Genomic DNA, 12330 nt, shown 5'->3' with positions numbered 1-12330 from the left:
ATATTATACACTATTTGTCTTTCTCTGTTTGGCTTCCTGCATTTGGCATAAAGCCTTCCTGGTTCATTGATGTTGTCACAGATGGCAAGATTTCCTCTTTTTATGGCTGAACAATAGTCCGTGGTATTTATAATGTCTCCCACATTTTCTTTATCTGTTCTTCTGTCAATGGCTGTTTAGGTTGTTGGGTATGGATGTCTTGGCTATTGTGAATAATGGCACAGCAAACATGGGTGTGCGGCTGTCTCTTTGAGACAGTGATTTCGTCTCATTTGGGTATGTAATGTCGACGTTAGAAATGTTATTTTACCAGCCTGTCTCCCCCCTCCCCAATTTTTTTTTCAGGAATAGCGGAGATTTAGAATCTGAAACAAGCCATGGCAAAACCACAGGCAAGTCCAGAAAACAAAGGGGAGACTAATTTTTTATAGAGGAACCCGGGGAGGTGGGAGGGACTATTAGAAAGGAAAAGCCCATTGGAGTACACTAGGAGTTCTGAGAGTGGTGGCTTCTCATTGCCTGACTGGGCTTTTGCCAGGACAGAATCTTCCTCTTGCTGAGGTAGTCCTGTAGGCTTCTTCCAGTTGGTTCTGCGAAGAGTTGTGTGTGTTATAGCATGAAAGCTTCCCTTTCTGGGCTCCTGACTCCATTTTAAGTGACATTTGCTTTATCCAGTTTCAGAGGAGATTAAGCCAATAAGAAAATGAAAAGAGAAGTTTCGATTTTATAAATTCATGCAACATGAAGCCATCAGGTAGATAATCTAGAAGCTGCTTTCTAAATTTCACACGTCTTTGTTGATGTACATTCTTTTTAAATTTATGTGTTTCCATTTCAAAATACACATGCACAGTTTTCAAGAAAAGGGTTTTCGTCTCATCCTGCTCCCCCTTAATACTCAAATCCTGAGAATCTTCCTTACAGTGCCTCAGTGGCTTAGGGAGATGGGTATTACCCCTGTTTTATGGATGAGGGACTGAGGCACAAGGAGATGAAGGTCTTGGGGGAGTCTCTGAGTGTCCCAAGATGGGCAGCCCAGGGCCCAGCACAGGATCAGCTTCTCTGTTTTCCTGCCTACCCTGCAGGAACTGGGGGGAAGCTAGTGATGTAGGTTGGGGCCTTTGCTAACATGTGGAAAACATCACATTTTCATAAGGAGCTCGTCTAGAAAAGTTTCCTTTGGCCACAGAGAAAGAAAAATTAGGAAATTATGAGACACAGGCAAGGAAGAGTGGGAAGATTCCAGAAATGGCCAGAGGTAAAACAACAGGTTGTGGGGAGGGGGTGGTCTGGCTGGCTCAGTCGCTGGAGTGTGTGGCTCTCGATCTCGGGGTTGTGAGTTTGAGCCCCGCGTTGGGTGTAGAGATTGCTTAAATAAACTTAAAAAAAAATTAAACAAGAACGACCACAGGACTGGGGATCCTCTTGTGACCCTCTGCGTACCTCATCCCTCCTTCCTTCCCTCAGCCATGAGCAGTTAGGGGCCCTTGCCTGGGGCAGTTTCTGGAGGTAGGGGATGAGAAGCACGGGGTCTTGACACCCAGGACCTTCAACTTCACAACGAACTTCTGGGGGCCAAAGGACTCAGGGCAGCAGAGTTCAAAGCAGGGCCAGAAGGTGCAGTTGGGGCCACAAGGGCGAGTCCGATTCAGAGGCAGGATGGCGTCGTCATCACAGCACTGCTGCAGGGGGTTGTAGATCTGGTCCCCACACCTGGGAGCAGGCTGGCACAGCCAGAGCCCTGAGGCCATGGGGGCATCTGGCGGAGACACTGATGGAGTGGGTCCAAGGAAGACCAGATGCCCACTTTCTGAGGGCAGCCTCCTCCCTCCCCATTCTTCCCAGTCCTTGTCCTTACCTGTGACTACTTTTGCACACTGGAGGAGGAAGATTGTTACGCAGACAGGAATTGTGGGAAAAAGAAGCGGGGGGGGCTCTTTTATGGTTCCCCGAAATACCAGCATCTGGGGGCTTCCTGCACACACAATGCCAAACAATTCTGAGACACCAGCAGGGTGTCTGAGAATTCAACTCCATTCTGCGGCTGTCTATGCAGAGATAGAATCAGATTCTAACAGGTTATGGGCTCAGTCCTACAAGGCTGATTCGGTCTCTAGCCCCTCTCCCCTCCCAGGAGCTGGGGAAGGTGGGAATGAAATTTCCACTCCTTCATTCACAGGGTTGGGCCTCCTGGCTACCAGCACCCATTCTTGGGTGGGTCCAAAAGTTACCTTCATTAATAACAAGACACCCATTTCACCTTTACGGTTCTGAGTCATTTTCCCAAACTGTGAAGACCAAATGTACCTGAGGAATATATTTTGGTTATCTGAATGACCAAATATATGTTTCTTATAAATCATTATATGGCAAGGTGGAGCATGGGGCGGAGAAAGTGGCCGTGGGGTCCTCAGGGAAGGCAGGTGAGTATGGAAGAAGCCACAGGTCAGGGTGATTTAAAGGTGCATCCGCAAGGGAGTTAGCTCAGCCAGGCCCTGAGTAGCTGGGGCTGTCCAGGGGAGGGGCATTCAGGGAAGACTGAGTCCTCAGCCTTGGCTCCCAGAGAGAAGGTTTCTGGTTTGTTAAAGAAGGGAGCTGTTTGTCAGAGATGCTTCTGAGGTTCCCAGGGGTGGGGAGGAGCCCGGGATGATGTTGAGGTTTGGGAGCTGCGCTGGGGTTGGGGTGATATGATGGTAGCATTTGGGGGTCCTCCTTACCTAAGATGGAGCTTCGTGATGTCCTCGCTTCTGAAGAGGCTCTAGGACAGTGAAGGAGGGCCATCGAGTCTGGAACTTTATTGTAGACAGCTGCCCCAGACTTCGTCACCAGTTTCTGATTGAGCTGTTCCGATCAGGCCACCCCCAGCTCTCCAGTGGACTCTATTGGAACCACCAGCACATAGTTGCTTTAGGAGGGGACTAACTGGTCTGCCCTTAGGTGTGAACTCCTGAAAACAGTGTCACAGACTGACTCATTGCTGCTTCCTGGGCTACTTCAGGTTTCACCTGGCTGCAGCTTGGCCTCAGCCCAGTTGAACTTCTCAGCAGTTTGCATCCTGGGCACTGAGGAGAATGAAGACTTCATCATAGCAACACCCGTTCCACATCGCCGGGCTCAGCTCCATCCACATCCCTGATTCAGTTTCTCAGCTCGTGCCCAGTGCCGTACTCATCTTGGTTCCCACTCCAAACTTAATTCTCTAAAATTTTTTTGGTTTTATTTTATTTAAATGCAATTAACTAACATATAGTGTATTATTCATTTCAGAGGTAGAGTTCAGTGATTCGTCAGTTGGATATAACATCCAGTGCTCATTACATTACTTGCCCTCCTTAATATGCATCACCCAGTTACCTCAGCCCCCCACCCACCCCCTCCAGCAACCCTCAGTTTGTTTCCTAGAGTTAAGAGTTTCTCATGGTTTGTCTCTCTGATTTCGTCTGATTTTATTTTTCCCTCCCTTCCCCAATGATCCTCTGTTTTGTTTCTTAGAAATTCCACATATGGGGCGCCTGGGTGGCTCAGTTGGTTAAGCGACTGCCTTCGGCTCAGGTCATGATCCTGGAGTCCCGGGATCGAGTCCCGCATCGGGCTCCCTGCTCGGCGGGGAGTCTGCTTCTCCCTCTCATGCTCTCTATCTCTTATCCTCTCTGTCTCAAATAAATAAATAAAATCTTAAAAAAAAAAAGAAGTTCCACATATGAATGAAATCATATGATATATGTCTTTCTCTGATTGACTTATTTCGCTTAGCATAATACCCTCTAGTTCCATCCGTGTTGTTATAAATGGCAAGACTTCATTTTTTGATGGCTGAGTAATACTCCATTGTGTATATGTGTGTGTGTGTGTGTGTGTGTGTGTGTGTGTGTGTGTATATACCCCACATCTTCTTTATGCATATTTCTGTCGATGGGCATCTGGGCTCTTTCTTTTTTTTTTTTTATTTATTTATTTTTTTTTTATTTTAAAAGATTTTATTTATTTATTTGACAGAGAGAGACACAGCGAGAGAGGGAACACAAGCAGGGGGAGTGGGAGAGGGAGAAGCAGGCTTCCCGCAGAGCAGGGAGCCCGATGCGGGGCTCGATCCCAGGACCCTGGGATCATGACCTGAGCCGAAGGCAGACGCCCAACGACTGAGCCACCCAGGCGCCCTGGGCTCTTTCCATAGTTTGGCTATTGCGGACATTGCTGCTATAAACATTGGGGTGCAGGTGCCCCTTCGGGTCACTATGTTTGTATTAACTTCATTTTACAGGGGAGGAAAAGGAAGTAAAGATGCATGCCCACTGTCATGCACGTGGTAGGGGCATAGTCAGGAGTCTAACCAGGCCTGGCTCCTCTGAAGACAGGTACCTTATCCTCTTCATTCTGGGATGTCACTATCCCCTCGGCCTGCTCTGGTCCAGCTCATCCAGGCCCTTTCATTATCATCACTTATCAGTCATCACTCACCTGGGGACAAACAGTGCTTCCCCTCTCTCCCCAACAAGGCAGGTAGTGGGATCTTCTGAAGTACCAATATGAACCAGTTCCTCTCCTGCTTGCACCCATCCAGGATCCCCAGGGCCTTAGGTTGGCATTCAGACCCCTCACCATGGCTTGTAGGCTCTTTGTCATCTGATCTCTGCTGATCTATCCCCTTCTGATGGTTCCCACTCATGCCATACTCTTTCTTCTCGGATTTCTCCAAGCCAATCCCTCTGCCTGGAATGGCAGCTTCTCTGCCACTTCAGTTTGCCAGTAACTTTTCTTTCTTTCTTTTTTTTTTTTTTTTTAAAGATTTTATTTATTTGACATAGAGAGAGAGGGAACACAAGCAGGGGGAGTGGGAGAGGGAGAAGCAGGCTTCCCGCCGAGCAGGGAGCCCGATGCGGGGCTCGATCCCAGGACCCTGGGATCATGACCTGAGCCGAAGGCAGACGCTTAACGACTGAGCCACCCAGGTGCCCCAGCCAGTAACTTTTCATTATGTATTCCAACAATACCCTGCACTTGGCTGGATTAATACCCATTCACTGACCACTCCTCCTGTGTCCTGTCCTGTGCTGGGGCCCCGGCAGGGACCATGACATCCTTGGTCCTGTCTTTCTGGGGCTCACAGTACATGGGGAGGACAGACCCATCCCAGGACAGTGACAGCCCCGGGTGGGTACCATGGGGGAGTCCAGAGGGTTAGGGAGGACTTCGGGAAGAGCCATGGGATCAGCATAAGCAAAGGCATGGGGATAGAGTAAAGGGGACTTGGAGATAGGACTCAAAGGTGATGCACCGGGTCAGAGGTTACCCATGGGCTGAACACTCAGTGAGGCTCCAGGGCGTGTGGTGGGGACATGGGCTGTGACCAGGCCAGCCAGCCCCAGTCCCTGCTGAAATGGAGTTCACACACCAATGGGGAAGAATGCCAAAAACAAACAAAAGAAGCAAAACCAGACAAGCAAATGATAAAACAATCAGAGATTGTAGTAGGAGCTAAGAAATCACATGAGTGTTGAGAAAGTGGGGGAGACCTAGGAAGCTGACATGGTAGAGGAAGACCCAGAGGAGGGTCACTTCAGAGAGATCTGAAGAAGCCAGCTGTGGAAAGGGAGTTCCGGGCAGAGGGAACAGAACAGCAAGAACGATGTCCCAAAGTCTGGTTTGGCTACTCTGGGATGGAGTGAAGGGTGGGGTGGGGGGAGGCAGGAGGACCACGGAGCTATGTAGGCCATGGGAAGGAGTAATAATCAGTTATGATGTTTGACCACACTCCCGGCCCTGCCCTGAGCATTTTACATGCATTACTTCATTGGATGCTCACAACCGTTATAAGGGTAGTATTTTACCTGAATTTCAAAGATTTTATTTATTTATTTATTTGAGACAGACAGAATGAGAGACAGAGAGCATGAGAGGGAGGAGGGTCAGAGGGAGAAGCAGACTCCCTGCCGAGCAGGGAGCCCGATGCGGGACTCGATCCCGGGACTCCAGGATCATGACCTGAGCCGAAGGCAGTCGCCTAACCAACTGAGCCACCCAGGCTCCCCTTATTTTTTTTTTTTTTAAAGATTTTATTTATTTATTTATTTGAGACAGACAGAATGAGAGACAGAGAGCATACCTGAATTTTAAAGAGGAGGTAACAGAGACTCGGTGGGGTTAAATAATTTGCCCAAGGTCTCACAGTGATGACGTGGCAAAGCTGGGATTTATGCTAAGACTTTAGGACCCCACCTCTTGGTTACAATATCCTTAAACCTCAGGAGGTTTATTGGCTATTGTTTGGTCACCATGCTGTACCCAACACCTAGAACAGTGCCCAGCTCACCGCTCAGGACACATTTGTTAAGGGATTAAGTGAACTATTTGCATTGTTTTTTTTTTTTAAAGATTTTATTTATTTATTTGACAGAGAGAGACACAGCAAGAGAGGGAACACAAGCAGGGGGAGCGGGAGAGGGAGAAGCAGGCCTCCCACTGAGCAGGGAGCCCGACGCGGGGCCCGATCCCAGGACCCCGGGATCACAACCTGAACTGAAGGCAGACGCTTAACCGACTGAGCCACCCAGGCGCCCCGAACTACTTGCATTTTATAGAGAAGGAAATTAAAGTTAGATACATAAAGGTTTCCAAATGATACATGGTCGTAAAACAGTGTCAGGATTTGAATTTGGGACTGCGTTATTTCAAAATCCTGGCTACACTCTCCCAGTGGGGAGCATTGTTTCCTCAGGGTAATCCCACTACTGGCAAGGCCCTCTGGTTCTTCCTCGGGGTAGAGGTCACCACCCAGATCACCCAAAAGAGGCCCCCTTGGGCCACAGCAAAGGTAAAGGTCGAACAGAGTGGAGGGCTGAGGCCCCCTCCAGGGACCACAACAGGAAGCTGCCAAGAAGCTGGAAAACACAGCCCGCTTGCTAGGTACCACCCCACCTTTACTCCAGAGCCTCAGGCAGCAACCCCTCTGCGGAGCAGACCATCTGGAAGGACCTGGGAGGGGCGGAATCTCTGGAAGCCTCAGGCCACCAATAATGTGATATCCGTTGAAATTGTCATCCTGAAATTTTTTTTGTTCAAAATGCTTCACTGGGAGCAGAAGGGTTTTTCGGCCAAAGCAAACGGCATATAGGGAGGTGGGGGTTTTCAGCATGGATCTTTGTGTGTGTGTGTGTTAATTTTGATTTAAAAAAAAATGTTGCACTCATGTATTACTTATCTTGATCACAGAGGTTTTCCGTGGCACCTTCTGAAATTTTGCACACAAGGTATATAACCGCAGTTGTTTCAATAGACCTCAGTTACTTCTCTTACTAAATTATGCTCGTCCTGACCCTGCTGGGAAGCATTCTAGAATTATGTTGAAGAACATGAGCTCTAGAGTTAGTTTGGATTCAAATCCTGGTTCTGTTTCTCACTGGCTTTGTGGTCCTGGGCAAGCTGCTTAACTTCACTGTGCTTCGTTCAATTTTCTTATCTATAAGTTTGCAATAAGAATTAACACCCAACATAACTCTTTGTTTCGAGAATAAAATAAGGTAACACACATAAAAAAATTTGGGTAATATCTCGTAACATATTATGTGCTTGATCCATGTTAACCATTCGTCTTACAGAAATAGTTTCATGAATTAATTTATTACTTCCCTGCCAGCAGCCAACATATAGGTAATGTTTGAGCAATTTGTTGTTTCAAACTCTTCTGTGGGGACGCCTGGGTGGCTCAGTTGGTTAAGCGTCTGCCTTCGGCTCAGGTCCTGATCCCAGGGTCCTGGGATCGAGCCCCGCATTGGGCTCCCTGCTCATCGGGAAGCCTGCTGGTCTCTGTTGAGTGTCCCCTCCTCTGCCTGATCTTCCAGAACTTGACCTCATGTGTCTGCTCTTGTTCATGGGCCCATGTCTGGTCCAGAGGGGTTGCCTCCACCCTCCCATCTCTGCTCAGAAATATTAGGGGCTGCAGGCCCCTGGTCAGGGCAACCTTCTCTCTCTTGGTCCACCATACGGTACCTACACGGAAACTTGCCTTTTAGTTTTCCAGCTGCAAGTCAGATAGTAATACGCTATGTCCTAGGAGCACATATTAAGTTCTTAAAGTCCATGGGCACCTTGAAGGTCTCTCTCTAGGCTTCAGTGAGCAGAGAAGCAACCTGCCAGCCCTCCCCTTTTGGGACTCGCACAACACCGACAGCTCTCTTCAGAATTCCTCCCTTATCCCCAACTTCCTCTCCTTCTATGCTCCCAAACTCAATAAAAAACCCTTTCATGGTTTCCTATCATATTTAAAATAGAATTCAAATTCTGACCCCTGCCCCAGAGGCTTCTGGGAGTTTCCTCATGCCCATTGCCCCTGACCATCTCCTACCCTGTGCTTCTCCTGCTCTGACTAGCCTGGCCTCCTCCCTGCTTCTTATAACATGCCAGGAAAATATACTGATGTGCTCTGTGATGTTACCACTTGATGCCAGCTGTATGCATTGGAGGGTTCCTTGGACTCTGCAATATTGTGTACATTTGGAAGTTTTCCTAATAAAGATGTTCTTTCATGTCAATAACGAGAGCATCCCCATCCTGCAGCCATTGCATGGTGACCCAAATAAGTGCCCGAATATCAAGAACAAAACAGAATAACTGGTCCGTAGATGTTGGGTGTTGCTGTGACAGGTGTTATTGTGATCCCCTCAGCTCCGCATCTGCTGTCAGAAACAATCAACCCTCAAACTGTGTCTTTGTCTCAAGAACAAGGAACACCTGAGGCTGGCAGCAGGCCAACCCCTTTCTGCTCTCATCTGTGAAGAGAGTCCCCTTGCCACATCCTCACCAACAGAGGTCTCAGTTTTTCCACCTGCTCACCACCAGCCAACCAAAGGCCACCTCTCTCCACCTCGTGTCCTCCGCTGGCCCAGTTATCATTGCCTTCTGGGGCTGCAAGGCTCCCACCTGTAGAGCTGAGCAGGCAGAGATCAGAAATCATTCCAGTGGTCCTGGTGGCTTGACAGATGGACATCATACTGAACCGCCAGGCACAGCTGTCTCCCATGGGGAGTGAATTAATGGGAAAAGAGATAACTTTTATAAAAACTCACATATTTGCCATGACTGGGACCCTCTGTGCCCAGGCTACAGCTCCGTGAGTCCATCGAGCAACTACCCCCTCGTGTTCTGACATTTTCCTAAGGTGAGCCCAGGGCCCAGCTGACCTGCATTTCCTTCTGGCCTGCATATGTCTTGTGACCCAGCTCGCCCTCCCCACAATGAGGATCTAGGGCACAGTCTTTGGAGAACTTGGACTTTACCAATGGACAAGAAAAGGCCAAAGAGCTTCTGCTTTCTGCCCTGCAAGAAATACTGAGTCCTAAAAATACAAAAATGGCTTGCTCCTTTCTGGAAACATGGGGAGAGATTTAAGGGAATAGTTCTCTGAAGAAATTACCCAGCCACAATAGGAAGTCACAAAGCAATAAGGAGACGGTTATTAGGATCAGATGCATGTTATAAACTAAGGGGAGAATGTGAGGACCTTTCACCCCCGAAGCTGGCGACAAGTTCATTCTCTTCTTTTTTGGGGAAGCATTACAGTGAAGAGAGGAATCAAAAAGAAAGACCCATAGTTTGCATGAAAAGCTTTGCAGTCTCCCTGCTCCTGGAATGGGGTGTGGAGACAGTGCCTTATTCAGCTTAGAACCAGATCCATGAGCTGCCACCCCACACAACACCTTCATGAAGGGTTGGACCTCAAAGGGAGGACTGCCATCGAGAGTATGAGTGGATGATGCAGTCAATGGGGAGGGGCGGGAGGCAGCGGCAGAACGGTGGCCATGTTACTCCCCACAGAAGATTTCAGACCTTTTTTTTTTTTTTTAGATTTTTTTTATTTATTCATTTGAGACACAGAGATACAGAGAGAGAGAGAGAGAGAGAGGGAGAGAGCATGAGCAGGGAGAGAGGCAGAGGGAGAGGGAGAAGCAGGCTCCCCGCTGAGCAGGAAGCCCGATGCGGGGCTCGATCCCAGGACGCTGGGATCATGACCTGAGCCGAAGGCAGACGCTTAACCATCTGAGCCACCCAGGCGCCCCGATTTCAGACCTTTTACAGGAGCTGGAAGGAGCAGAAAACCCTAACGTCATTTTGGGGGAAAAAATTGATTCCTGATATGTGATTTTTATTAACACACAATGTACATACAGCAAAGTATACAAATCATAAGAGTATAGTGGGATGAAGTTTATTCACCCATTCTGTGATAGGGGAGGAGAGAATAATTTTCCTTCTGAGTTCTGAGCAGAGATCCCTTTCATAAAAGATTAATGAGAGAAAAACAAAAGTTTACTCACATGTACACTTCATATGTACATAGGAGATACCCAAGGGGAAAATGGGTAACTCCCCAAGGTGACAGAGATTTCAGGATTAAATACCATCCTAATAGGGAAAGGGGAGTAGGGAGGTAGGCCTGTTAGGGAAGAGTAAATGGTTTTTTTTTAAAGATGTATTTATTTATTTTAGAGAGAGAGAGAGAGAAAGGGAGGGGTAGAGAGAGAGAATCTCAAGCAGACTATGTGCTGAGCATAGAGCCTTACGCGGGGCTTGATCCCACAACCATGAGATCATGACTTGAGCTGAAACCAAGAGTTGGATGCTCAACCGACTAAGCCACCCAGGTGCACCAGGAGTAAATGATTTCTAGGAAAGCTGAATGGGCCCTAAGAAGGATAGATGGGAGGTATGATAGTTTGTGACAATGTCTGTCTGGGTTTGGTATCAACTTGTCTCCTCTCCTGTGATAAGAGTCCATCTTTCCTGGTTGATGAAACTCCTGGGCAGGGGATTTTTAACACACGAATTCCTTCTGGAGGATCTGTCTTTAGGCAGATATGTTCTTGAGTCTATAAGTTTATGGCTTTTGCCAGGTGTGGGAAATCTTCAGTCATTTTTTCATTAAAATCTTTGTCGGTTTTCCTCTTTCTGCTGTCCTTCCAGTACTCCAGTGACAGTAATGTTAGATCTTTTGTTATAGGCCCAAAGGTCCCAGAGACTCTGTTCATTTTGTTCCCCCCAGTCTGTTTTCTCACTGTTGTTCACACTGGGTAATTGCTATTGTTCTATCCACAGATTGAATGAGCCTTCCCTCTGTAATCTTCATTCTGTTGTTGATCCCAGAGGTGTGCTTCTTCTTTACATCTATTTTTCTTATTTCCTGAGACTCTTTCTTTTTCTTTTTTTTAAATTAACACATAATGTGTTATTTGTTTCAGGGGTACAGGTCTGTGATTCATCAGTCTTACACAAGTCACAGCGCTCACCATAGCACATACCCTCCCCAATGTCCATCACACAGCCACCCCATCCCCCCCACCACCCTCCACTCCAGCAACCCTCAGTTTGTTGCCTGAGATTAAGAGTCTCTTATGGTTTGTCTCCTTCTCTGGTTTCGTCTTGTTTCATTTTTCCCTCCCTTCCCCTATGATCCTCTGTCTTGTTTCTCAAATTCCTCATATTCCTAGACTCTTTCATTGTTCATGTCAAGCATGTTTGTGATTGCGTCTGTAAGCATTTTTACGACTTACAGATCCTTACCAAGTCATTCCATCACCTGTTGGCACTTCAGTGTTGTCATCTGTTGATTCATCTTTTCTCATTCAGGTGGAGGTTTCCTGGTTCTTGGTATCATGCATGATTAAAAAAGATTTTATTTATTTAGAGAGAGAGCATGAGTGGGGGGAGTGGCAGAGGGAGATGGAGGGAGAGAATCTCAAGCAGACTCCCCACTGAGTGCAGAGCCTGACTCAGGCTTGATCCCATGACGCTGAGATCATGACCTGAGCCAAAACCAAGAGTTGGCTGCCCAACCGACTGAGCCACCCAGACGCCCCTCATGCATGATTTTCTCTGGAAATCTGGACATTGTGGATATTGTGAGACTCTAGATACTGTTTACATTTTCTGGCATAACAGACCTACTCTAGCACTGTGCTGCTGGGTGAATAGGTTAGTTATCATCTGAAAGTTCTTACATAGGCTGCCCCTTTCCTGACCCTTTGGCTGGAGAAAACAAGCTTTTATTTTCTCTCTCTCTCTCTCTCTCTTTTTTTTTTTTTTTTTTTTTGCCTCAGCCTTTGACCTTTCTGGCTTGCTGGCTTCTCGAGCACCACATCTGGGATATATGAAGCACAAGGAAAACTCAAGCAAACTCACTACTGTGCCATTTCTCTGGTCGCAGGGTCCCTGTTTGGTCTGCCTCTTCTCTGTACTTTTCTGAGCCTTCTTATGTTTGCTTTTATAGCTATACCAAGAGATAGGGAAAGGTGCACGTTCTCCGTCTTTATCTTTCTAGAGGTCCACTCCGACTGAGGG

The 12330-nt window shown here is 47.5% G+C and overlaps 1 protein-coding gene across 1 annotated transcript; it reads right to left on the bottom strand.

The window, feature by feature from the left end:
* Positions 1 to 1463: 1463 nt before the first annotated feature.
* On the bottom strand, positions 1464 to 3054 carry LOC110572694 (insulin growth factor-like family member 3). Its single transcript, XM_044911365.1, has 3 exons — positions 3006 to 3054; positions 1859 to 1975; positions 1464 to 1759 (listed from the first exon to the last, which is right to left on the bottom strand). Exons 1-3 carry the CDS (start codon positions 3052 to 3054, stop codon positions 1464 to 1466), a joined length of 462 nt encoding a protein of 153 aa, XP_044767300.1.
* Between the last annotated feature and the right edge of the window lie 9276 nt (positions 3055 to 12330).

This window comes from Neomonachus schauinslandi, chromosome 16 (assembly GCF_002201575.2).
Source record: "Neomonachus schauinslandi chromosome 16, ASM220157v2, whole genome shotgun sequence".
Taxonomy (NCBI): domain Eukaryota; kingdom Metazoa; phylum Chordata; class Mammalia; order Carnivora; family Phocidae; genus Neomonachus; species Neomonachus schauinslandi.
The sequence above is the reverse complement of the archived record's forward strand: the minus strand, read 5'-3'. Positions and strand labels throughout refer to the sequence as shown.

What these genes read in the sequence shown, in the direction of transcription:
- LOC110572694 (XM_044911365.1), bottom strand. Translation starts at nt 3,054, where the DNA reads ATGCAAACTGCTGAGAAGTTCAACTGGGCTGAGGCCAAGCTGCAGCCA. An exon ending in TGAGGCCAAGCTGCAGCCAG is followed by an intron (nt 1,976 to 3,005) that starts GTGAAACCTGAA and finishes TTGTGTGTGCAG; the next exon opens with GAAGCCCCCAGATGCTGGTA. An exon ending in GTGTGCAAAAGTAGTCACAG is followed by an intron (nt 1,760 to 1,858) that starts GTAAGGACAAGG and finishes TGTCTCCGCCAG; the next exon opens with ATGCCCCCATGGCCTCAGGG.